Genomic DNA, 26,774 nt, shown 5'->3' on the forward strand with positions numbered 1-26,774 from the left:
GTTTTGGCTTGCATTGCCCTGTTCCTGTGTGCCATTTAATCCTGCAAACCTGGCTAAAGGTTTCACTGCTAGTCACAGTCTTTGGTCAGTGCCCCCCTTCAGAGGTGAGTGAAGAACCACCCCTAGTTCAGAAACAGCGTAAAACTGTGATCATCCCTTTCCCTCTTACACTACTGATGCAACTTGGTGCAACTGTATTCCCATACTGCTTGCTTTCCCATCTCATGTGCTCAAATGGCATTTTTAGGATGCTGAACAAATGTCCAGTTTGTCTTCATCTCTCTACACGCTGGTCCTCTGAACTTCACCATTTTTTCTGTATTGATAAAGTATAAATCTTTCTTAACAAGAAGCTTATTCCACTGTTGTTACTGCATTACGACACTGAAGTTGAAGGCTTCTGGGGAAATCTGTCTGCCAGTGCCTTGTGCTGAAGAAAACATCAGTGTCCTAATCAGTTAGGGACCTTTCTGGTACAAAGTTTCAATGTGCAGAGTACAAGTTTTTACTTTATAAAACACAGATTCAGTTTGCCAAGACCCATAGCATCTGCACTCCACTCTTCCAGTGACTGACACACGGCACAGGACTGAGCTCCTGTTCACAGGTACGAGCAGAGAAGCAAATTTGTTTTTTAAAAAAAATGTACTCTTACTTTATAGAGAAAATTATCTGTCAGTAGAATGACTCATTAAAGCAAAGTGGGTTTTTTTTGCATCACCTGGCTTTCAAACATACTTTGAAAAAGAGAGAAAAAAGTCCACCAGACTATTACGTATCCTGTGGAGAAAAATCTGCTGAAACTGCAAAAGCGCGGAGTGTAGTGAGTGTCATTTCTGTTCTCCTTCGTTCCGTAACTGCTCCCTGACAAATGGGGAAACTATCCGTGCTGGGCATAGTTTGCTTGGATACGTGCTTTACCTAGACTTAATCCTTCTTAGTACTGGCAAACTGAACTTGCTATCCAAGCAATGGCAGTTCCCGTAGACAATGTGTGTTATATTCGAGATTGTTATCTTGTACTTTGTATGACACTAGACGTGAGATTAAGTGCTCTGTAATGTGCATATTACAGCTATTTTTTTTACTTCCTCTTGTCATTTGTTGGATGTAAAGTAGAGATGAACAAAACCTGATAATGATTTTAGAGCCAATGTATTGCACGTGTACACAGCTGGAAGCAGAAGCAAGAAGAATTTGGACGTAGAAATAAAGCACAAATTTTGGGCAGAGAGGAATAACTTCCTTACAGATGTGATTCATTCTTCACTTGAAGTTTTTTACATCAAAAAGCTCAACTTGAAGTTAAGAGCCAGTTGAGTAAATTATTGAGTGAAATTCTATTTTCTGTATTATTCCAGGCATCCGACTAGATGGTTGTATTGAGATCGTCATAGTCTATGCCTGTGCGTTCTTCAGTGAAGATTGCTGGCATATGTTTTCATGTTACCATGCTGTGTTTTCTAAAGTGGTGTGCCCCAGTGAGGAGCAACATTCTAAAGGTTGCTTAATAATACCCAGTATTCCTTTAAAATAGTCAAATTCTGCTCAGTTTAGCTCCAGCAGGTTTTTTGTAGGTTCCCACCAGAGAGTTTCTCCAGCACAGAGGTACTCTGTGTGGTGTGCACGTGCCAGACACGTAACCATGTCTTACTTTCCCCACTGATCCATTAAAGAGTCACTTTGGTGGTGCACTTCAGGGTTGTGCAGTAACAGCTGAAAGCGTGCCCCGTCGTTCTTACACTTGTGAGGATGAGCCTGAATGAGGGCTTCATCCAGAATCATAGAATCATAGAATCATCTGGGCCGGAAGGGACCTTCAAAGGTCATCTAATCCGACCCCCCCTGCAGTCAGCGGGGAGACCCCCAACTAGACCAGGTTGCCCAGGGCCTCATCGAGCTTCACCTTGAATGTCTCCAGGGAAGGGGCCTCAACCACCTCCCTTGGCAACCTATTCCAGTGCTCCACCACCCTCATGGTAAAGAACTTATTCCTAATGTCTAATCTAAATCTGCTTTTTTCCAGTTTAAAACCATTGCCCCTCATCCTGTCACTGCAGGCCTTTGTAAACAGACCCTCCCCAGCCTTCCTGTAGCCCCCCTCAGGTACTGGAAGGCCGCTATGAGGTCTCCCCGGAGCCTCCTCTTCTCCAGGCTGAACAACCCCAGCTCCCTCAGCCTGTCCTCGTAGCAGAGGTGCTCCAACCCCCTGATCATTTTGGTGGCCCTCCTCTGGACCCGCTCCATCAGGTCCATGTCCTTTCTATATTGAGGGCTCCAGACCTGCACACAGTACTCCAGGTGAGGTCTCACCAGAGCAAAGTGGCAGAATCACCTCTCTGGATCTGCTGGCAACACTTCTTTTGATGCAGCCCAGGATGTGATTGGCCTTCTGGTCTGCAAGTGCACATTGCCTGCTCATGTCCAGCTTCTCATCCATCAGCATCCCCAAGTCCCTTTCCTCAGGGCTGCTTTCCAATACCTCATCCCCCAGTCTGTATTGATAGCGAACTACATGTAAAAAAAAATAATAAAAAAAGACGTGATTATTTCTTTTTGAAAATGAGCACCTGCTTTTGCAAACCCTTACTGAGAAGTCTTCGCTCCATGGCTTCCTGTCATCCCTTTTATTGTGTGGGCAGACGCCCATTGAAATTGGTTTCCACCAGTTTCATAGAAATTTTCTGTATGCCCTGAGATGCGCAGGGCCAGAAGGGTGGGAAGCAGGTTTACAGCTCTTCCTAGTCACCTCTCCTGTGGGCCAGAAGAGCAGTGCTCAGGTGTCCTGGTTTGAGGTAAAACAGAACCAACTTTCCATTCAGTAGTTTGACATCTTAGCTCAGCCTCTGCTAACTCTCTGAAACTAACAGCATGTTGTGGAGAAAACTGCTCCTTCTCAGAGCGATAAGACCAATGTCTGGACTTCGTGCCAAGGAACAGTATTCAGAGAGGCTCTTGCTTTTACTTATTGCTATAACAACCAAGATCAGCCAATTTCATTATCTGCCCCGTTGGAGGGTCAGAAACGGCAAAAGCATAGACAGGTCCCACCTGCAGGAGGAGCGGACGGGAGTGGTGACCCCAAACCCGACCAACAGGGGTATTCCATCCCATCTGCTCCATGCTCAGTATAAAAGCTGAGGGTCAGCTCTTCTTTCTTCAATGGCCGACGTCCAAAGAGGACCCTGTCTGTTCAGTGCCTTTGATCCCAATCTGTGTGTTGCTGAGTCCAGTCTGGGACTTCACCAGTGCCTGCCGGTGACACCATCCTGGGATCCTGATGTATCTATTTCATTATTTCCTTTTTTTTAATTTCAATATTAATACTTCATTAAAGTAGTTTAGTTTTTTCCTAAACTCATAAATCTCCTTATCTCTTCCTCTCCTCTTTTTGGGGGCGGGGGGAAAGGGCCATCTGTCATTCTGATTGGACAATTTGGCCTAAAACATGACATCAGGGCATGCGGTGAAGACTCCACGTGTGTGGAGGTATCTGCTGGGGTCCTGCCAGTGTGTTGAGCACACCTGTGCAGGACAGAGCTTGCATGAATGAGCCCAGTGCTCTGTTCCACAGAAACCCCGGGGGTAAAGTCAGGCACCTTCACTTAAAGGGCATTTTCTTTGTCTTTTCAAATGATGCAGTTTTCAGCATCATCTTTCTACAGAACATTTGCAATCAGGAAGGCATTTTGAGAGGTATTGAATTCACCCTGCTTTTTAAATTGTTTGCTTTTTAACATGTGGCATTTTATAAAGCTAACTGATAGCATAAATCATAGGTGGGTTTGTGGTTTTTTTTTTTAATTTTAATACAAGCCTTTAATTTAGAAGTGCTTCCTTATAGGCTGTTTTCCTGGTAGAGTATATAATTAAACATCAGGGTGTGGGCTTTTGATTTTGAGTGTTTTTTCCTTCTCCAAAATTTCTCATCTAAAGCTACTCTTATCCAGGGAAAATCAACAATACCCTTTTTTCCCCCTGTGATGAATTAGTTTATGTAAAGGTTTTTGCACAACTTCAGTGGATATCTGAGACACATATGGGTTGCTGGAAACCAAGCTGGAAATGCAACAATTTTTGTTTGACATGAAGCAACTGGACATACTGAAATGAGACATTTGGATTTACTGAACTGGAATCTCTCAAAGTTATAATTTCAAAATGTCTGGTTATGTCTGATTACTTCATATCTAACAAAAATGCCTTTCTTTTTTAACCTGCTTTGAAACTTTATGTAATCATAATGGCTCTCTCCTCACCCTTGTTGAACCCCTACGGCCAGTTTCTGATGCATTTTAAAGAGAGATTAAACATCTCAAAAATCTATAATTTCATACAGATTTCACAGAAATTGTCAGGTGGGTGTGAAGGAAGGGTTCAGATTACTACGGGGAAGGCTCAAACAGGAATTTAACAGTTGCACAGTGCATTTGATGTGATCTTGAGTAAAAACACTCTTACCTCAAAACCAACCTCATTTGTGGCTCTTCCTTGGGAGGAAATTAGTAGATATGAAGGGCAGCTGAGAGTACTGTGAGGTGAGATGAGAGGGGACATAGGTGGGTTTAGATGGGCAAAATGTGGGAAAAGGGAGTACGTAAATCTGATAGGAATCAGGAATAGGAATCAGGATAGGAAATGAGACTTTGTCATTTTTATTGTTCTTCATAACTCCAACTTGTTTCCTGGTGACATTGCCAATCTGAAACAGTGAAAAGTTTCATTCTGTGCTATATTTCCATGTTTTGATACAGCTGAGAATGGAAATGTGTGGCAAATACCAACATTTTGCATAAAGCAAGCATTCCCCTTCCAGAACTGAGTTGCAATCACAGACTTTGCACAGTTCAGAGTATATATATTTGTTCAGTACAAGTGCTGACAATCAGACTTTAAAAAATTCTGATTTAATTATTCTGCCCTCTTGGCACTTCAAAGTTACATGCAGATCTCCGAAGAACTGCCTTTGCAAATTTGGGTGACAGTTCCACTCCTTGGCAAGTCAGATTTTCAAAGAAACAAGCTGTTCTTACTGTCACTCCTCATATTAGTATTCAATACCAGCCAGGAGCCAACTTTAAAACATTATTATGAAAATAGGTAATGTGAGGTGGGAAGAATGAAAGACACCAGAAAGTGACCCGACCTTTTTAATACTTCCAACTATTTCAAGTTGATTTATAGCCTTTATTTTATCTCAGCAAGTTCAGCTATCAGCGGGTTTACCCTGTAAACCCCTGCTTTATCTTCTTTGTTTTTCTTTCTCACTGTTACAATTAAACATAAAAGTTCTTCTAACTTTTATCTTCTTCTAACTTTTAAGTTAGCAAAAAATGAATGTGGTAAAAGTTTTGTTAGCAACTTGTTAGTCTTTAATGAGTGTAAAGGATGATGCTATCTACTGTTTACAGTTTTGAAGAAAATGGTCTAAGGCATGCCTTCCAGCTATCAGATCAAATATAAATAACACGGCAACGGTGCAGAATGGTGGAGTGAATATACGTATGCACATGATTGCCTAATTACATGCAATCATGTGGGTATTTTTCCATCCTGGTAATAATGTTCTTTTCAAGTTTTAATCTCAAATATATTATCCTTCAATTTCACCAGTAATATAAGAAATTGGAAACAGTGCTGACTTTATAAAGTTTTAATTTCTTTTTTTCTTATAGATAATGTCTGTTTGTAATGTAGAAATCATACAAGCGCAGCACAGTTCACTAGGAAAATGAGCTTAGTGTTCTCAGTTTAGTCCAAGTTGGACAACACATTATTTGGCTCAATTGAGTGGCCTAGCTTTAACAGAAGTACAAGATTGAATAAGCATAGAGGTTTTATTATTTGAGTGTGAGCTGAACTGTATGCTTAGAACGATGAGAAACCCTTGTATTGCGTCCCACCTGCTTTCAATTGCACTGCTTTTAGAAGCGTTGGATCTACAGTAAAAAAGCCTCCTAGAGAAATGCTGTTCTTTCATATTGTGTATAGATGAAAGGCTGCATCCTTCTGCCTTTCACATACTGTATTTGTGTAGACAGAAAAAGCTGTGTAAGTTTTATAGAAACATTAATTAAAATATTAGTACATACATTAAACAGTCAGATAACATTTTTCAGAAATTAAATGTGAAATATGTTGTGTTCAACAGACGAATCATTTTGTTATGTTGTGTATTGCTCTTGTGCCTTGCCTGTTGAAAAAAAAAAATCTGCTTTTAAAAGGAAATACCATTTTCTTTGTATAATCTTAATGATTGCTTGGTAAAATGTTGACTTCTGTTGGGATCTAAGTCTTAAATTACACATTCAGTTCCTGTGAATTCTAATGTTAAGAAGGGTGGCATTCATACATTAGGAAAGAAGTCACTCCAGTCTGTGGAAGGTGGTGTTTGTGTTGAAAGAATAGGATGGAATAGAGAACCAGTGATGAGCTTCCCATTCTGAGGGTCTTCAGAAACAGGCTCAGTTACCAGTTGGAAAGAACTAGCTCTAAGATGAGATTCAATGAAAACATGACAGAAATGCTCAGTCTGATATGTCTGATACTCTGCTCAGAGATGTCGAGCATGGCGACCTGAATTTTCAGACTATGATGGCAGTAGAAGGATGGGGTTATTAAATGATGGCCTTGCAGTTGACTCCTGGGTTGAAGAGGAGCTATTGAGTTTCATTTCAAGAGAGAAAAGAAAGAGACTGTGTTCTGTATGCAATTCTGTCTTGGACCTAAAGTTACAATGCGCGGGGCATTTTAGATGGCTTTAGCCTGAGCTGAGGTTAAATAAATAAACTGTGAATTTCAGTTATCATATACTCAGTCAAACAAAAAATAAGGCCGCCTTTTTCATATAGTCTTGGCATTCTCAGAGGTGCCAGAGGAGGAACTTCAGTATTAATGGTGTTGAAAATAGCTAGTAAAGCAGAAGCCAATGCTAATAAACAGTTTTTAAAGTACTGTGAGTGGTTTAAGCATAGTCTGGATTATTGTTATTACTGTCTTAAATCACAGCAATCAAATAGCCAAGCATCACTTTGAATGATTAAGTGGAATGGCTGTCAATGAAAAACCTTCGGGCTGTATTGCAGACATAGGGATGGGTGTGGTCGTGGTCAGCTCTCCCAAAAATTACTTTGGATGCCGTTGCAGATACAGAGCAGGGTGTTATGTGATATTTTCAGAACCTGGCAGATTTGAGTTTGATTTGGATATTTTTTTATGTACCTTGGCAGGCATGCATGTCCCCACAGCCATACAGCAATCTGCATTAATGGCTGAAGTAACACCTACTGGTGAGGCAGAGTCAATCAGCAACAGGCTGCTGTTGACTTATGACTTCAGTTGATTTATAATCCCATTCAGTTTTGCGGGTCACTTTTTGTTCCCACCCTGAAGCCCGATGTCAGTTCCTGTCATGATTTGAATGCCCATTGATTAAGGAAGTAGATGGTATGCTTTGTGGGCAAATGAGCACATGGCCCTAGGGAGATATAGAAGAGCCTTGTATTATTTCCATCAGCTAATTAAGTCAATTAAAATTATTTATTCACATTTACAAAAGTCTCCACCCAAAGTTTTAGGTAGATTTCACTGATCTTAGAATAACAGAACCATGGAATTGTTTAGGTTGGAAGAAACCTTTAAGATCATCAAGTCCAACTGTACAGCTCAGTATGTCAAAAAAATTCAGTGTGTCACTGAGTCCAATCCAGAGCTCAGCGTGTCAAAATGACACTGTCAGACCTCACAAAGACAAGTGATTTATTTCAAACTGTATTCAGACTTTACTGTCTTTCTTATATTTTTCTGTCTCTCCTGGGAGAGCCTGGAAAATCAGATGAGGGTTGAAATGTGCCAGATCTGGTATTGTCATGCGAAGGTGGCATCATATGCCAGATAAAAAGGTATTTCTAGATCAGATTTGAGAGAAAGAATAAAAGAAGAGAACATCTTGATCCCAGAATTTGAAAGATAAAGAAGTACTAGAAGCATTTCTAGGAAGTCATTCAAAACAGTCGGCTTGAATGGGAAGTGGTGTTGCAGCATCTCTGAAGATCTGTATCTTGGTATGATCCAGTTTAGTTTTACAAACATGAAGTCATTTAACTTGTTTTCCCATGTGTAATGTGTGATAGATATGAGAACAGCTCATTCTTTTTTAATTCTGTAACTTGTTAAAATGACTAGCCATCCTGTTCCAAGCTACTGCAGAGGGACCCAGCCTGGTAACGGAATGGAATCCTTCAGGCAAATACTATTTCTGACAGCACAATTTGACGTCTCCTGTGAGAGTGGAGAAGACCTGGCCATGTTAAGCGGGAGCCAGCAGACCATTCCACCGTGCTTAAAGGAACTGTCTGTCTTGAGCTACTTGGTAGCCCTTACTACGGCCCATTAAATGAGATGGACCTATTTCAAAAGTGCTTCTGTTTTACTGCTTTCCAAAAGGCATGAGAAAAAGGATAGGGGCTACTCTAAGTGATATATTTGAAACTTCGTTACACATTGTTGTTGTTTGTATGTTTTACTGTTTTCTTGTTCGTCATTTGTAGTTTAAACGAATACTGGGAAAACCGCAGTTCGATCCTCTACCTCTCGTCTTCATGCGCCATTGAATGAGTGGTTTTCACACTTTCACAATCATGTGCTTCTGCTGGCTCATTTCCTGCAGATGATCATATCTTTGCACCTTTAGCTGAAAATACTGTAAGGATGATGTTTATTTTCTTGTTTAATGTGATTTCATGAGCTGCAGACCATGACTTCATGGGTGATAGATTGGAAAACACTCTTACCATTCCAAGTAAGGGTTAAAAGCAAAAATGGTCTATACCTTAACTCACAACTCCTTTCAAAACATCTTATATGTGATGTATATTGCCTTTCTTCCAACAAAATCCCCGATTACAGCAACAAGACGTCTAAACTGCAAACGCATTGGGAGAGAAGCAATAGCATCCAGCTTGTTGCAAGATCCTAGCAGGAGCAGATAATTGCCAGGCACAGCGGGACTATGTCTACATGTTGATAAATCTCCATCTACTGTATTTAGATTTCACTTTTGCTGCAACAGAATCTCTCTCAATAACATCTCTCTCTTTACAGTTTTGCCCAAACTATCACCTTGAGAGGCTCCGGTGAAGCTTTTGGAGCTCTATGTGAACTTTGATGTAAAGCTCTCCTGCAGTGAGAGATCACAAATGCCATGTGTAAAAGCCAGAGACTCCTTTGAGAACACTTTGGAGACAGAAAAGTATCTGTTTCCTAAGTAAGTTTTAAACAGAATTGTATTGAGTTAAATATAATATATGATTTAGGTATTTCCTTGAGTGATGTCACCAGATTCTTTTTAGACTCAAAACCTCCCACAAAAAAAAAAAAAACATACCAACATTACTTGCAAGTCACGTGCACAGTAAAATGCAAAAGATTTTAAAAACCCCCAACTAATTCTCTTTTTGTTACTAAATGACCATTTTTCAATAGCATTTTGTATTTCATTCCAAATATGGATGTAGATTTTTTATTTTATTTATCATTTATTTATATTTGTTTATTATTTTATTTTTATTTTATTCTGTTTCACCACAGTTCTTTTATACCAGAATTTCAGAGATCATTAGCAAAGTCAAGAAGGGAGAGAGAAAGAGAAAAGGAAAAAATTATACACAAAATGACTTTCACGTTTCAAAGATTTTTCCCAAATCAGTATTCTACCAAGTTGATATGGAATAACATCGAAATACACACATAAATGCATTGATATCACCACTGTTGGAGTATAGGTGGCAATAATGTCTTATAGCATCAGAGAATTGTGGGGCAATATTTAGGAAAGCATTTAAGGCTATACTCAGATTCTTTGCGAAGGGTGCTTGTGCATGCACCCAACTTGAACACGTGCACGGTGCGTTCAGTTCCACAGATCTCAATTGATCATGTGCTTAAGTGATGGGAAGCAGTTTTCTGAACTGGAATTGGAGCTGGTTAAGTATCATGCGTGAGTAGTTGGCTACTCTCCAAACTAGTAAACCTGAGTCTTAAAGCACTGTCCTGTAAGCTAAGTAGGAGCAGATTCATGCTGTTCTGAACAACTTTCACTGGCTCCAAGGTCACTTGTGAAAACCTGGATGTTCACCTTCTTGGTGAGACATACATTATTGCTTACATAAATATGGACAGGTAATATTGGCCTAGGTGCTCTCTTCAAACACAGGTTTGTAGAACTTGCAGGCATCAAGTCGGGAAGAACAGCATTAAGTTGTATCAGAGTATAAAGAAATCTGTGAGGTTCCTCTGTCCAGGTAGGTTACCTTCAAGCATGACTGAACTGCCCTGTAGGCTGTTTCAGGTGAACAAGAGGCAGACTGTGGAGGTAAAACAGCTCCAAAGGCAGCTCTTTCTCTGCGACATGGATACAACTGCTGCATCTGGAAAATCTGACCTTCCTACTTCACGAGAGACCATTTGTTTGCATTAATTAATAATATTTAATTGATAATATTATACTACTTGTCAGAATAAAAAGAGAAAATCAGCAGTTTAAAAAACATACAGTGTGAAAATTAGGGTCTCCTTCTGCAAGCATTTACATGTTTAAGAATTCCTGCACCGTTCCTGAATTTCAGTGGAATTACTTACGTGTGAGCCACGGTAAGTGCTTACAGTACCTGACCTTAAATCAAGGAACTTTTTTTTAACTATTTGTAGCATACCCTTCAATTATGTGAGGATTTGGAATTTGTTTCTAAATGTTCCAAGCACTGGTGAGGCCCCAACTTGAGGGCTGTGTCCAGTTTGGGGCCCCTTCCCACAAAAAAGCCATTGAGGGGCTGGAGCGGGTCCAGAGAAGGGCAACGGAGCTGGTGAGGGGTCTGGAGAACAAGTCTTGTGAGGAGAGGCTGAGGGAGCTGGGGGTGTTCAGCCTGGAGAAAAGGAGGCTGAGGGGAGACCTTCTCGCTCTCTCCAACTCCCTGAAAGGAGGGTGTAGCCGGGGGGGGTCGGTCTCTTCTCCCAAGTCCCAGGCCATGGGACAAGAGGAAATGGCCTTAAGTTGCACCAGGGGAGGTTCAGATTGGATATTAGGAGAAATGTTTCCACGGAAGGGGTTATTGCACCTCGGACTGGGCTGCCCAGGGCAGTGGTTGAGGCCCCATCCCTGAAGGTATTTAAAAGCCGGGTTGACATAGTGCTTAGAGACATGGTTTAGTGATGGTTTTGATCAGAGTGAGGTTGATGGTTGGACTCAATGATCTGAAAGGTCCCGTCCAACCTGGACAATTCTATGATTCTATGTTTCTGTGTTGTTTAAACTTCTTCCAATGTTGGAAAGAACTGCAGAGTGATTGATAAATTGAAACATTGCACAACAAAAGATCTCCTTCTCATTGTATTTCGGTGTATTTTCTGGAAATTGTTTACCATATTGGATCTATGGGGGGGGAGGGTGTCTGATTTAACTTGTTTGCCTTCTAAGCTTGGTTCAGATATTTACCTAATTAGTCAATAAGGTGATAATCTTAACGCTCCGTAGCCGCCAGAATGAAATTGTTTGCTCTTCCTGACATTGTTAGTGTCCAGTTCAATGAGAAGCCTGTGATTTAGGACAGTTGGTTGTGTTGCACTGTAACTAAACCAACTCATTTATGTGAATTTATTTTGAGCAGTGTCCTTACAGAAAACGGTCATTTCAGCAGAGCCTGTATTTGTTGTGGGAATCGCATTGCAGTGACCTTTCCTGAAAAATTGTGTTACTGAATTGGCTTTCTATGAAAGTCGATCATGTTTTCCCTAAAGTCACAGAAAGTTAGGAAAACTATATTCCTTTCTTGCAGTCTGACTATACTTATTTTTTATTGCTTCCCGAGCCCATGAGTAAATCCAGAATACTTTAAAAACTGTTACTTTCATCATTCCAAGCCTTAGCTGCAGGTATGTTGGCTTCTACTGATCTTTCTGGAGGTGCTAAGTGGCTCGGTCCTGCAAAGTGCTGCCCTTCCTCCAGTTCCGCTGATTTTGGTGTGAGGTTGGAGGGCCCAGAAATTTCTCATCATCATTCAGAAATACACAAATCAGAGCCTTAAGGAATCCTTAATTGGATCATCAGGTCTGACTAGCTTTACAGTTTTTGTTGTGAGTACTGAAATTGCCATTATAGCTGGCAATATATAATAATGTGTTGTGTGTATATATATAATATATATTATAATATATAATTGCCATATGGTGGCAAAGATCTTCCTGGAAATATCCAGGGGTGTAGCAGGGGGTGACTCTATTTTCACCTGTATGAGATAAGACTGATACCGGTGGAAAAGTAGTAGAAATAAGGAGAATTACTTTACAAGTCTTTGGTATAGTGAGATATTAAGAGGGTTTAGATTTCATATCAGATAAAAAATGTGACCTGCTATTACATTACCACTCTACCCCCAAAAAATCATCCTTTGCATTTGCAAAGATAAGATTTTAGTGGGGGGAAGAAAACCCCCCAAAACAACAGCAACAACAAAAAAGCATGTGCAGATTTTTGACGAGCAATAGAAAGGAATTAAGTGTCCATTTAGAAGAAGTTTCTCTGTTACTTTAATACAGACTCTTTTTATTTTTTTCTTTTGCTCTTAAGCCAACACCGAGACTTATCAAAAGATTGCATTTGGAAAAAACCTCTTCAAGCATTTTTCTCATATACTGTAGCTTAAAAGGAATGTGTGAAATTCAAGATTGGAAAGTATTACACAGAAGTATTCTTTTTCCTTTGTTTTTTTTTAAACACATTTTTCCTCAAACCTATCTCTCTACCAATGTCTTTTTTCCCAGAAGACTCCAAAGGGAAAATGACATCAAATGATAAAATCCCGTTGTATGTTATTTCCAGAAGAATCCATGGAAATCTTGAATATGATTTTATCATTCACACTCTAATGTTCCATTGTTAAAAGGAGCAACATACTGAAGAGTATTCAGTTGCTGAATACTTGATGGTAAGCAAAAGCTGATGTTCCTGAGACTATTACAAACCACTCAGGAATTTGTAGCACCTCAGATCTGTTGTATGATAATAGGAGTTAGAAATGGAAAACTCTTGTTATATCAGCTTGACCATCTCCCTGCCAACACCAGATTGTTGTCTTCATTGTGGTCCTAATTTGCAAACGTCATGCCATGTGGCTTCCGGCACTTCCATCGGGAGAATACATGGCATTAGAGGAGCCCTGAATACTCCTTTCCTTGACTTCATCTTCTTGATCCTCTTTTATATCTCTTCATTGCACTAAACAATTCCCAATGTTGCTTTGCCTTCAGCTATTTTATTTCTCTCCCTCTCCTCTTTTCTGTTTTCTGCAAAATCACATGGTTATTTGCACTGTTTCTTTTGGAATTTCTTCTATTTTGTTGTATCTTTCTGGTACTGAGGAGCCATGGGCTTATGTGTACCCACGGCTAAAAAAAGAAAATGTTGGAAATCTCTACTGAACGAGCTGATGCTTATGTATGAAGGTACTAAGTTGGTTTGTGGCCATACAATTTAAACTTGCACAAGAAGTAGAGCACAGGCCCTGAGTGCAAGTCTATATCAGACTCTATTCATAAAAAGGTGCTTTTTTTCCCTTTAAACCTAATATACTTTTTATTCTATGTTTTGCTGCAGCTGGTGTCGGATAAAGCCACGTATACTTTGCATGTACATATTGTAGCTAAATTTGTTGAAAGCTTCATTCTGACAATTATATCACGCATTAGGAAGGATGACTCTCTATTTTGATTTAAGATACACACTAACGAGAGTAGAGTTCTGGGAGTAACTGTGGGTGTTTTTTAAATTTCTGACTTTGAAGCAAAGAAATTAGAAAATTTGTTATTTTGTGACAACCTCCAATGGTTGATTCAGGTTTCTCTTTTTCTCCTCAAATGAAGTATTTTGTTTAGACTTCACACCTGCTAACTTATTTAAAAAAAAAAACCACAAACCCAACATTATATTCAAGGACGTTTATTTGCAATACTTCAATGTGAAATGAAAACGCAAAAGATTTTGAAAATATCAAAAATACTGTGATTATTTGCTTTTTTTTTAGCCAAGTTGATCTGACAAATTCAGCAGAAATTTGACTGATGGTTTGTTTGACCCACATTTGCAGTTTTCTAAGGAAAACCATCTCAGCTGAAAAGTTTGCTCAATATTAGCTAAAGTTACATAGGTAGATGAGGAATGGTTGAAGTTATACTAACAAGGAGGTTATAGGTCTTCAGGTGTCAATTAAGAGCTGCAGCCAACCTATATATAGGAGTAGAAATTGACTGTTTTATATATATATATATATATATATATCTCATATCTGTGAAGGATCTTAGCTCTTCCTGCGGGCAGGCACTGGGTGGCTGTCTCCAGGAGTAGGATTCGCTGCCATTCATATGAAAATGCTGGAAAATCTTGCCCTAAAGCTAACCTACCCCTGGAGTTTTGCCTATCTGTCATGGTGATGGCTTGTCTGGGGAGATAAAGGATTTGTTAATAGTCAGCTGACTGCTCTGTCTGTCTGGGAAGTCAAAAAAATAGCACAATGAATCAAGCAGGCGAAAGATTGATTACTCTGGCATTACTTCTCCCCAGGAAAAAGGCTTACATCTATGCAAAAAAGACCCTGTTTTTAATATATTATCATCTGTCTAATCTCAGTGTACACGGCCCAAATATATTTTTTTTTTTTTTTTTCCTGACAGCAAACTATTTAAAGAGCCAACATTTCTGAAAGGCTTAATAGGATTTTGGGTTGCAGTGAATGGGAAGACAGAAGCATGACGAAGAATAAATTAAAGCATTGACATTTGTGTGGCCATAATTAGTTAAGTTTTAGATTTGTATTGTGCGTATTTGCCTTAGAAGCCACTTTAATTTACTGCCCTAACAAAGGCTGATAGCTAATTAGAAAGAAGGAAGGTTCGGCCACTGAAAAAGCAAACTCATTTTTAGGGATTTACTTCCTGGCAAGAAAAGTGTGTCACTTGTGACTACTTTTTGTGATCGTCCCTAAATAAGAACTATAATTTCTCAAAAAATTTGCAAACTTTCCTAGAAAAACGTCCAGGATTCGATAGGTGATTTTGATAAGACCGGTAGTGGAGAAAATAGGCATTTTTCATCCAAAATTTAGGCTTCATTAAGATTAAATTGCCCACAGTAATGATCAATGACTTCATTGCTGCTGCTTTTTAGGCAGCTTGTCTTCCTTCAAGCACATTGATCTGTAATAATGTTTGGATTTTGGTTGGTTGTTTGTTTGGGGATTTTTTGGGGGGGAGTTTTTTGGGTTTTTTTTTTTTTTTGGTTCTGTGCTTATTCCAGCAGTGTGTATGGGGGTGGGTGTGTGTGTGTGTGTATATATATGTATATTTGACTGGTGTCATTGGGATAAATGCACCTTGGGAATTTTTAGTCACGTCACTGGATGTTTTTCCTGATGTTCAAATTTGGTAACTTTCTATTAGAAACATTTGATAAGTCTTGGGCATTTTTTCAAATGCGAAGCAGAAGAAAGACCTAAAGAAAGCATCGAAACTTTGCAACATTATAAATGTAGGGGTCTGAACTCTGCCGTTTACAGCCTGAGTACTTGATAATCCCAGTACCTGTGAACAGGTGCAGGCCTCCTTACCTTACCCAGAGCAGGTGGGCAGTAATTCAGTCTGCTTGTTCATTCCTTGGACCCACTGGTGGCAGCTCTCATGCTTTTTGGTGTTGGGGTTCTCAAGAGAAAATGTTGTAGTGGGGATGTGTTTTGGGGTGTGGGTGTGTGTGTACACCATATAATGTAATGAAGGTTGAAGACAACAATATTATACAAAACAAACACAGCACAAGTTATTAATTATCAGGATGAAATTAATGCTAGGGATATTTATTTGCTGTACTTTTGAAAACAAAGAACTTGCCTTGGAAGGGACGCTAACTTTTCCTAACGTATCCCTTTCCACAGTTGGCCTGAGTTGCCACCAAGTTCAGGTCTGCAGAGCCTCCGTTGAGGCGTACTGCTGAGGGGCATGAATGCCCAAGAACTTAGTAAGGTGTTTAAAAGTTAATTAAAAAAAAAAAAAAAAAAAAGGACATTTGGTAGATGTTGTCTTTGTTGTTGTTGTTGTTATCTTGTTATCTACACCTTGTTGTCTCCTTTGTGTTACACTGCTACTACATGTCACTATTAAGTCAGAATGACAAAAGGAAGATTTTTTTAGCAAGTTTTTTTTAAGTTTTGTGGGAATAGACCCTGCTGTCCCCAAGGTAAGAGCTGCCCCTTGTAACCCTGCTATTTTGTGGCAGTCTAGAAACTGAACTATTGACAGTTCCATGTAGGTTGGACTTGCCATCATAGTTGCAGTTAGTAGGGGGCATATTTAAGAGTGAATGATGGAAATTGTTGTTTCACATTATCCATCCTGTGATGTATATGGTCCCTTAGGGCAAAGAAAAGTTCACTGAATGAAGTCCTTTCTCTCAGTCACACTACTTCCGAAATGAAAAGCAAATGTATTTGATTTACACAATTCTTTAATGAATGAGTCAGTCCCTGCTTCCCACTCATTCAGCTACCATCAGTGCCCTTTCAGATACAAAACTCTTAGCGTTTTTAAATTCTGTATGCAGTGATCAGTGACTCATGGGTGACTTGGGAGGCGATGATAAGGCTCACTCTCAGTTTATTGTTCCATAAAAAGTGATACAGAATACTGATCAAGTCCAGTTTCTCCCCTTAAAGCAGCGTAGGCAAGTTTGTAGCTCGTCCATCATGGTGATCACTGCATTAGAGTTGATGATTTTTCACTAATCCCTTTTGCACTCCAGCTAAACCGTGTCAGGTTGCTTGGGATAAGCAAGATCCTGTTACATCCTTAAACTTTCAGAAAAACACTTTGAATTGTGTACATGGAATAAATATTATATACTAAGAAAAAGGAAACTATATATTTCCTCAAGCAGTTTATAATGATAAAGAAAACTATTAGCAGTGAATAGATATGACTTCTTAGAGAATTATGATTTTTCAGAAATGTGACTTGAAGGTGCTGGGATAAATCTGTTGTCTTTTGTTAAGAAAAAGCAAAAAGCTATTAGCTTTGGTCATTCAGAACATTTAGTCTTGGATCCTGAAACAACAACTGAAAAAGTTACTTTAAAGCTGTAGTTTGTTCTAAAACTGTTTTATGTCAGGTCTAGAAATAGCAGTATTAACCATCAGGCCATGAGATGGGGTGGTTTTTTTCCTGTTTTAGGTGGGAATAGCTGAAGAAAGGGGTGCCTCCCTTCTCTAACTTAATCTGAACTCAAAATAACTTTTGTTGTCTTGTTATAACAGCCCTTTTTCTGAGTCACTATATGAAAAAGAAACTGGGGAGCATTGGATATTGTAGATCAAACACTTCAAAGCCAACTTTGACTTAGTTTTATGCATGCTTCAGAGTAGACTAATGTACAATAGTATCCAGGAAACTCAGCCAGTAATTCATAAGAGTCCAAAATGTTCTCCTTAGGATGAATCATAGCAGCATAAACGATAGGATCCTTTAGGTCACCCAGTTCAAAGCCTGTGTATCTTCCTCTTCACTAATCCCCGCTAGGATTTCATCTACCCTGTCTTTGCAAACCTCTCATATCCTTGACTCACCCACCTCCCTGGGTAGTTTCTTCCATTGCCTGGTTGTTTAACCCCAACATCTTTAAACCTTACACCATCGTGCTTAGTGTGAACAATTTATGACCACAGAAAATGATCCTTTCTCCTCCCTTCTGCCATCATGCTCAAATATCATCCCTCCCTTGAAATGTTTTGTTGTTTTTTCTTTCCTTGAGCTCTGTGAAGAATAATTCCAGGAAAGCTGGGGTTTTTACCTGTCTTTGCTTCTCTCACTGTAACTGAATTTCTTTGAACTTTCAGTTTTCAAGACTCAGAAATACATTTTGATCTACAAATAAACTTTCTGTGACTCAATGATATGGATGCTTTTCAAGAGGCAAATTAACACTACTGTGTCTTTGTTTATAGAAGCTGCTTTCATGAGAGTGCTAATGTGCTTTGACTGACAAATACACAAACCAGTTTGAAGATTTTCAGAGACTGAAGGCGGAATTTGGTTTTGACCCTCAGATACATGCAATCTTATGTTACTGATTAGGATATTAGTTTAATCATATCTTTTAACTCTGCTTCCAAAAACTCCTGGGGTTGCCTACTGCAGAGGAGTTAAAATTTATCACTATTCTTTCCAAAACCAGCTTCTCGGTTCATAGCTGTGTTGATAAGGATATAAACCTTTTAATATAGATTTGTCTAAGTGTGTGCTCAGACCAGTATTATTCTGATAGGATTTTTGGCTGATCTATAAAATGAAACATTGAGAACTTCATAATGAGGGATCTGAAGATGGAAGGAAGCTTTTTTCCTGATGAAGTGAGGTAAAGGAGCCTTGATCTACAGAATTTTTAGTTTTATAACCTGTATTTCTTAGGATCTGCCTGAGCTTGTCAGAATAAACTGATGAAAAACCTCTCTGATGTTAATCATTTCACCTACTGTGATACAGCGTGTGCCTGTTAGATCAATATGAAGTTCATGTTGTTCTCCTAGATGACTAATAAGTATCGTATGTTAAAAAAAAAAAATACAGGGTGGAGGTGGGAAATCTGGTTGTTCCAAGCCAGGTTTTCAGACTGCCTCCCATTTTGGAGTTACGCAATAAAAATAGCTTCAGTCTGTCCATCGCCTGTCGGCTGACCTCTCCCAAACTTTACTCGTGTGGTAGTTCTTTGATCCATGCAGGAGTATTCCAGGTTCCCTGTAGCAGTGTGTAGTGCTGTTGGGCAAAATTGTGTCAAATTGAGGTGAATCCTACTATATTGCTTCAGTTCTGCCAGCCCATAATTACAGTTAACACATTAGCCTTAGTGGGATCCACTGTGTGTCATGAGCTTGAACGTAATCCTTCACGTTGCCCATTTTGGCATGACAATTTCACAGAATCCCAGAATGCTATGGGGTTGGAAGGGACCTCTGGAGATCATCTAGTCCAACCCCCTGCCAAAGCAGGTCCACCCAGAGCAGGTCCCACAGGAACGTGTCCAGGCAGGTTTGGAATGTCTCCAGAGAAGGAGACTCCACCACCTCTCTGGGCAGCCTCTGCCAGGGCTCTGCCACCCTCACAGGAAAGAAGTTCCTCCTCATGTTTAGATGGAACTTCTTATGGTCAAGTTTGTGCCCGTTCCCCCTTGTCCTGTCCCTGGGCACCACTGAAAAAAGACTGGCCCCATCCTCCTGACACCCACCCTTTAAGTATTTATAAGCATAAATATTTGTAGAAATAGACACAGGGGTTATTTGTAAGAAGCCAATGTCATTCTTACATGTTATTTGTAAGAAGACAATGTCATGGAAATAACGGGTTTTGAAAGCAGTATCTTGGGCACTACTTTATGGCTCAATAATTATTTTTTTTGTGTGTTACAATTTTGTAATGACATTTTAATTCTTAACATGTCATGTTTTCAGCTTAATAAAGGAAAGGATGCATTAAGATATTATAGCCTTTTCATGAAGATTTCCCCCCCCCGCCCTGATATTTTTTTTAAAGCTCTCTTCCTTAATTTCTGTGCTGTCATGCTTCTTAGATGTCTTCTGGCCAGTCCTCCAATGGATGGAGGTTGAGGGCACTGTGCAGTGCCAGTGTCATGTGTTTTAAGGGTGCAACTTGGTGGTCAATGCTAATGCACAGGTTGGTGCCTATTGGTTGTCGGTAAATCTGTGGCTGTTCTCTCCAGGTACAAAGAGCTGACCATAAACATACCCCCTCTTTGTTTCCAGTCCAAACTACATGCGTGTCCAGCTTCTGTAAGAGTGTACAGAAACCAGCTTCATAATTCTTGTGAACTCTTTTCCTTGGCTATGGTGGGAAAGTAAGATACCCTCCAGTATCTTTTCCTGTGGTACAAAGCTGTAAACGGCTGCAGATGTGATATCACCAAAGCTATATGTAGTCAGGAACAGCATTAACTGTGAGCGCTGCAGTGGCTCCTGTGGTCCTACACTGCATTTGGGCTATGTGGGGCATTTCACTGCAAATGCATGTCTTTAACAGCTTTTTGCAGGGCTTTCCTCAGCAAGTACGCGTGTTTAAGATGGTTATTTCCATAATGTATTTCAAGTGGTGTCTCCTTTTATCTTCTCTCAGCGTTGGTAATCTCCCAGTCCTAGAGGAATATTTCTTTTTCCTCTCCACTATTAGTAGCTCATCTCGGTTTCTTATAATCCACACATTTAATTATCATGCTACCAACCTCCTCCTTCCCCTGGATCATTAATGAAGCAAGATGGGACTTGCCGCTGGTCCCTTTGGCATCCCAGCATGTGCTGTGTGCTAAGAGTTTTGAACAAAAGAACTAGCATTCGAGGGCTGACCTTTGTAAACCCAAGTCAGCTCTTAACGTGGTATTTTTAATTGTCCCTTAAAAAAGAAAAGAAAAGAAGTAGAAACTTCAGTAAGGGCAACTTCTTAGCCCCTTGGGGGCCTTGGGCTTCCAGCTGTTGCTGAAATTTTACTGCTTTAGTCTTTTGTATCTTGGTGATTTTACCCCTGATCTCCTGCTCTTTTAGCTTCACTGATGCTTTCCTTCAGACTCAAGGCTTGAGATAAAATTTGTTCAGTTTAGTACCGTCAGCCATGAAAACCATTGTAAATACTGAAATCCCCAAGCACCAAAACCCAGTGTGAAATAAAAACTGAAAAAGAAATCTAGATGGTTTTGTTTCTGTGGAATTGCACAGATCTAAAGGAAAGCATGTTCTTCCAAAATCATGTAGCTCGTCGGTGCTGAATTGTGTGTGAATATGGTTGTGAAGGTAGTCGTGCCGATAGGCGACTGGTGCCTTGGGTCTAGAAGACCTGGATGCTCAAATTTTATTCTGCTGCCCTGCTGGATCATTTCACTCTGCTGGATGTGTGGGGATTTCAGCTGTCCTCAGAGATGGCTCCTAAGGAGAAAAAAAAAAAAAAAGAAAAGAAAGAAACAACAAAAAACCAAACCCCATGAAAGCTCTGTGTTATTTTTATTACTATTCATTTATCATTTGGAGATGGTGCCAATTTATTTTGGATTGCTTTGTGTTCATTAGAAAAGGATTTAAGATTCATTTTCAGTCTAAAGTAAGAGTGGACATGTAAGAAACCGATGGGATAAATAACCACTTTAATTTAAAGCCTTGCAAGTATGTGTGTATACAAATTTGTGTGATTATCCACTGTTCTTTTTCTCCCTAGATATTTCAAGCAACTTTTTATGAGTTTCTACCCACTTTTCCAGTTCTGTCAGGTTCATTATTGGAAAGATTAATATCTGATCCAAATGGTTTCATCTCTTGGACTGACATTTGAAAACTGGAGACTCATATTCTTGGTTTAAGGCAGAAGTTATCTTCAATACAGGGGTTTTGCTATTGTCCCCTTCCCCAAATTGTTAGTTAATATATAAAAAAAAAAAATTCTTAAAAATTTATTTGTTAATAAATTTATGGAGCCTAATTTTCTGTTGTGTTGCAATTTGTATTGCCAGTTTTACCTAGAAAAAGGGGCAGGCAAAATGCAAGTAGATTGGAGTAACTGTGTCTCAGATCATACGCCCAGTTGTTCTCTGTTATTTTTGGTGTAAAAATAGTCCATAATTTTATGACATCACATGCAAAAAAAGAGCTGATGTGAAATTGCCTTTATTGCCTTAGTTTTTTATATTTTCTAAACTTGTGAGTGCTTGAATTTGCCAGTTATGCATTTTTATCCTGTTTTGTGTGTAATAAATTGTTTCCTCCAGCTATAACCAAGGCTTTTACAAACTGATGGAATCAACAATATAGTGCATGTAGTTGCCAAGTACACTGAATTTTTAAGCATCTGCTTTCTGCTTTATAGGTTTGTCTGAGGATGCAGCAGAGCAAGCAGAAAAGCCGTGAAATCTGAAGACGACCCTCAGGAGGCATTTCTATCTGATGTCAAATGCGTTTATAATGCAGCAGTACCAATCCATTTTGCTCTGAACTGATTGCAGCTTCCAGAAGGAGAGGACTGTGCTAATTTATACAAAAAAGTTCTGTTCTAATAATTTTGGTTGGGTCTCCCTGCCGACTACAAGCATCCTTTCTGTGAGCAAAGATTAAGCACTTACTCAACTGTGGTAGGGGTGTTGTCTTATGTTTTGTGATATATCAGCCCTTTCTAAGGATTCAGTCGATTGATCAAAGACTGTTTACACACAGTTAAAATCAGCCTTTGTTTCAGGATGTGTTTTATCTTTTTAAAAAAGATATTCTGAACTGTACCTCCCTTTGAGATTATGTTAACATTTGTTATATCACAGTTTTGACAAAAGATAACTATCTCGTTTCCTCCTCTACTAACATTCATGATTCCAGACAGCTGAATTCACCACCAGAAGAAAAACTGGTAATCCATCAACATTTTTTTCCCCTCTCATGTTGCTTATGCAGACTCCTGCTCTCTAGAGATACAGAGTAATATATGGCTACTGGACATAAAGGGCAAACCCTTTTGCCGTTAGCTATGTCACTATGAATGTGAATAAAGTTTACACTGTAAGTACTTTGAGCACAGCAACACGTGGAACTTTTTATGCTTACCTGTGATTTCTGTTTTTCGTGTCAATCAGTCTGTTCTAGTTATGGGTAAGATTTTCAAAAGAAACTAGCAATTTTTGAGTGCCTTAATTTTTATTAAGCCAGTTGGACGGTGCTTTGAGGGTTGAGTTTTTAGAAAGTGCTGAGTATTTACCTTCTGAAAGTCAGGTCCATGCGAGGTGCCTGAAATGTAACACCCAACAACTGAGGTGACCATTGAGAGGACCTTGGCCTAGGGTTTGGAAGCATCAGGCTCACATCTGGATTCCTGAGAGTGAGTTGAGATATCAATAAGATACTCAGAACTGAAAATAACTGAGATTTGGGTCAAGTGTAAAAACAGTCATTTGAACAAAACCTCTCCTGGCTGTTGCTGGTTCAAACCAAAATAGAAGTTGCAGTCGTCTGGATGGCAGATACAAAAAGCACTGCTAGTCTCAGCTTAGTTTCTGGTGGATGCAACTGCATGAGCCATATCTGCATCCCACACTTCTGTTGGTTTCCTCAACAGGGGTTTTCCAACTCCTGTTCTAGCTGTAGAAGAGGTCCCTGCTACTTGCTTTTGTGCTGTTTCAGCAGAGGTTGTGACAGTAGCTGTAGTCTGTGCTACCTTGATCTGTAGTTACAAAGGAGACATTTTTCAGGATGTCTTAAGCCATCAACCTTTATCATCTCCATATCTACTTTCAACCTCTTTGCGTCCACCCCCAAAACAAAACCAACTGCACCACGTGTGTGTCTGCTGCTTTACCCTCTGGTCCTACTCCGGCTGAGTAAGCGTAATTTCATGGAGCTCCATGTTTCATCAAGCCTTTTTCAACATGTTAGCTATTAAATAGAGCTAAGTGGCCTGGGAACTGGGTAAGGCTTCTGATACCTCTAGGACTGAAGTGGGCAGTGACTTGCAATAAAAATTATTCTGTCCCCCAGGAGACCTCAGATATCTACAATTTTTAGGGCCAGAAATCTTGCTTCTTTCCCAGGAAGGAAAAATCCTACCTCCTGCTTGTTATGGAGTGATTCTGCTGTCTGAGTTTTCTCCACTCCAATCCCTCCCCTGCGGCTTTTGTCAGGAGGGTGGTATCCAACCCATTGTCCAGGTACCCTGCTGCGCTGCGAAAATTACACAATAAAATCATCTCCTGTAGTCTCTGTACACACCTCAATGACCAAAGAAAATCTATGGAGAACTAATCAATTACTGTAGCTATTTAGGCTTAAACTTTAACTATAGATCTCAAATCTTCTTTTGTCCTCTTGTCAGCGGCTACTAGGTAATCTAGAAAAATCTGCACCATAGTGGTGTAGAATCCTGGACCAAAGAATCCTAAGATATAGGCATAGAATATGGCTGGAAAGCACACCACTATGGGACTTCTGTGAAATATATTACTCTCTCATAATTACTATTATTGAATGTGATCCCAGTTCTCAGAGCTGCCTAGCTTCATTGGGAGTTTAGAGTAAACAGCGAATAAGCACTCAGGTCAATTATATCATCCACTCTTATTTGAGTTATTTTCTGTCATTTTAAGATGTGGGGCTCAGAAGCACTCTTATTTGCCTTTTCTGCTTCACGCATTGTAAACTGAGGTCTCATGAGAATAGTTTTACAGAAAGGGGAAAACATACTGGTAATAAAGAGAAAAAAAAAAGGTAGAACTGTCTATAGTAGTAATGTATGACCTCTTTGTATATTGCACTAAATTGTGGTATTTGATAGAATAATCCAGATTTAAAAGAGAAATATAGTTGCATTGAGTAAAATTTACTTAGTTTCCCCCAATACCAAATACTCCATCCAATTCAGAGGAAGGAAGTAATCAAAATGTAGTCATTTACGCAGCAGAATAAGAGGAAATATTGTAAAGTAATTCTTAGCAGTTCTCAAATGTAGTTTGAATTTTTAAGAAAGTTCTTTTCGGCTGGGAAAAAAATCAGGCCAATTACAGGAAGTTTTGAAGTTAGAGAGTTGGCCAACTGAAAAACGTAAGGCAATATTGCTGGTTGAAGGGGACCAAATGTTTGGTTCGCGTTGACAATGTTTCTGAGGCCAAGACAGACTTTGCTGGCCAATCAATCTATTCTGGAGAGAATTTTAGAGTAATGCCTGCTCAGCTTTTCTGATCGACTTGACTTAAATATGCAGCCTGTCTGCATGTTTAGCTATTAGAGAAGAATTCTATATGTTTAGGTGGCTCACAGATTAAAATGAATTTTAGATTATCGTTTTATTGAAGTTAATTTTGTAAACATATATCTAAAAGGAATTTTGTGACATTTTGAAAACCATGCTGTAAGTCATGGCAACTTTGTTATGTTTGTGCTATAGCACTTTGAAACGTATTTTCTAAAATAAGTCTTAACGTAAAACATATTCCTTTTTTTTTTTCTGTTAAACAGGTAAATACTTCTAGAGTTTATTGTCTTGGTAGAGCTTATTTTCTGAATGTTGTTGTCCAAGGGCTTTTATTTTATTTTATTTTATTTTTGTGCTGTTGCAATTTAGAAAAACAGATTAAAACAATTACTACTCTGATGACGAAAACCTGGACGTCTGGACTCTACTGATCTTTTGGGTTTTGAACACAATGCTGAGCTCAAACTGTAGTTTTCAGACCCAGATTGATTCTTCTGTCCAACTATTATTAAACTATGACACAGAAAAGCAACATTTCTTTACTTTCAAGGTGTTCGGTTTCACTTTGTCTTGTCTTTTTCTCTTCTTCAGCATTTACTGTCCAGCGAGCATTAGAGATAAGTTTCAATATTCTGTATTGCTTATAAAGAGTAATTTACTGCCATAAACTGAAATTTTCTGAGCAGAGATTGTATTTCTATGTGAAGTCCTTCCAGCATAAAAAACTCCTACAAATATGGCGTATGCATCATATTGAATAAGTATCTTTCCTTCTTATCAGAATATCCTGTTTATAAATAATCTATTAAAGAAACTGCTGCAAAGATGCTGTAAAATACATGACGTGCTCCTGAAACCAAGCTTCTGTTTTGGATCTTTATTTGAAATTAACCTTGGGTTTCCCCCAGCCTTGTTTGTCGTCGCCCCTTGGTATCATGCCGCTTTGTTGATTTACTTGTAGCACAAGGTTCCTCCAGTGTTTATGTGGTGTCTTCAGATGCTGTTTGCTGGTGACTTAATTCCTTTGCAGCTCAAAGGTAGAAGTCTGCGTAGCCTTCCGCTGGTTCCTGAGCCTTGATCCTGTTGAGGGTACAGGATGCCCTTGGGTCCTGTTGAAATGAGTGGGAGGCTGAGGCACTCAGTGCCTACGGGGCTGGGTTTAAAGTGACCGAAGCGAGAAGTGCTTTTGAATGCATTGTTTCTATGAGAATTTATTCTAATATTCCAAGTAGACCAAGTTGAACACAAGTTTGATATTCATGTGAAGGCTGAAAAGCATGGCTTGGTTTAGGGTCTGAAACTCCTCTCTACTTGCTTGTCTCCTGTTCTGTTAATTCTTATAATGGTCAGTACTATTAGGAACTATTATTTCTCTCCTCCTTTGCAAGATAGCAGTCTGTTTCCTGAATAGAAGCTGCTAATTTGGGGGAATATACTTTATGCAGGAGACCAGCAGATCACAGCAGAGATACCTAGCACTTTTTGTTAGCATTAAATGTATAGCAAGTGATGTAGGCAATCATGGGTTTGGAAGCATAGCCCAGTTAAAGGATTTGACCTGGTGTTCTCTGACAATGTGTCCTGATCACTGCAAGGAATACAAACAAATGAAACATGCAAGCACATTTAAATAAGTATAATTGTTAATTTAAAATACTGTGGTATTTTCCAAGAGTTTCATGTTGTCAAAAGGAGGAAAAGGAGTAAAATACCGTTATGTTTTCATATGTACTCATTGTAGGTTGATGTTTCCTTCCCATACACTGTCATGTGCTTAAATTTACTATGTGTGGATGAGGCATCCATGCTTGCAGATGGACCTGCTGTATTGAAGATTTCAGTATCCATCCTCATTCTTAAATTCAAAGGATTGAACAAAATCATGTTCTGATAGCGGGAAAAAATTGCAAAAGAAACCAGGAGCCCTTGAAAAGATCCACACCCTCAGGCTGGGAGTAAAATTGATG

At 39.3% G+C, this 26,774-nt stretch overlaps 1 protein-coding gene across 1 annotated transcript in view; it reads left to right on the top strand.

Moving 5' to 3' along the window:
• BBS9 (Bardet-Biedl syndrome 9) overlaps positions 1-25,539 on the top strand; it is a 327,568-nt gene extending 302,029 nt beyond the window's left edge. The window contains exon 22 of the mRNA XM_074150186.1: positions 21,946-25,539. Within this exon, the coding sequence (XP_074006287.1) occupies positions 21,946-21,986 (41 nt within the window). The 3' untranslated portion in view covers positions 21,987-25,539. The remainder of the gene's footprint in view (positions 1-21,945) is intronic.
• The last annotated feature ends 1,235 nt before the right edge of the window (positions 25,540-26,774 follow it).

The sequence above is a fragment of the Numenius arquata genome, chromosome 7 (assembly GCF_964106895.1).
Source record: "Numenius arquata chromosome 7, bNumArq3.hap1.1, whole genome shotgun sequence".
In the NCBI taxonomy this organism is placed as follows: Eukaryota; Metazoa; Chordata; class Aves; order Charadriiformes; family Scolopacidae; genus Numenius; species Numenius arquata.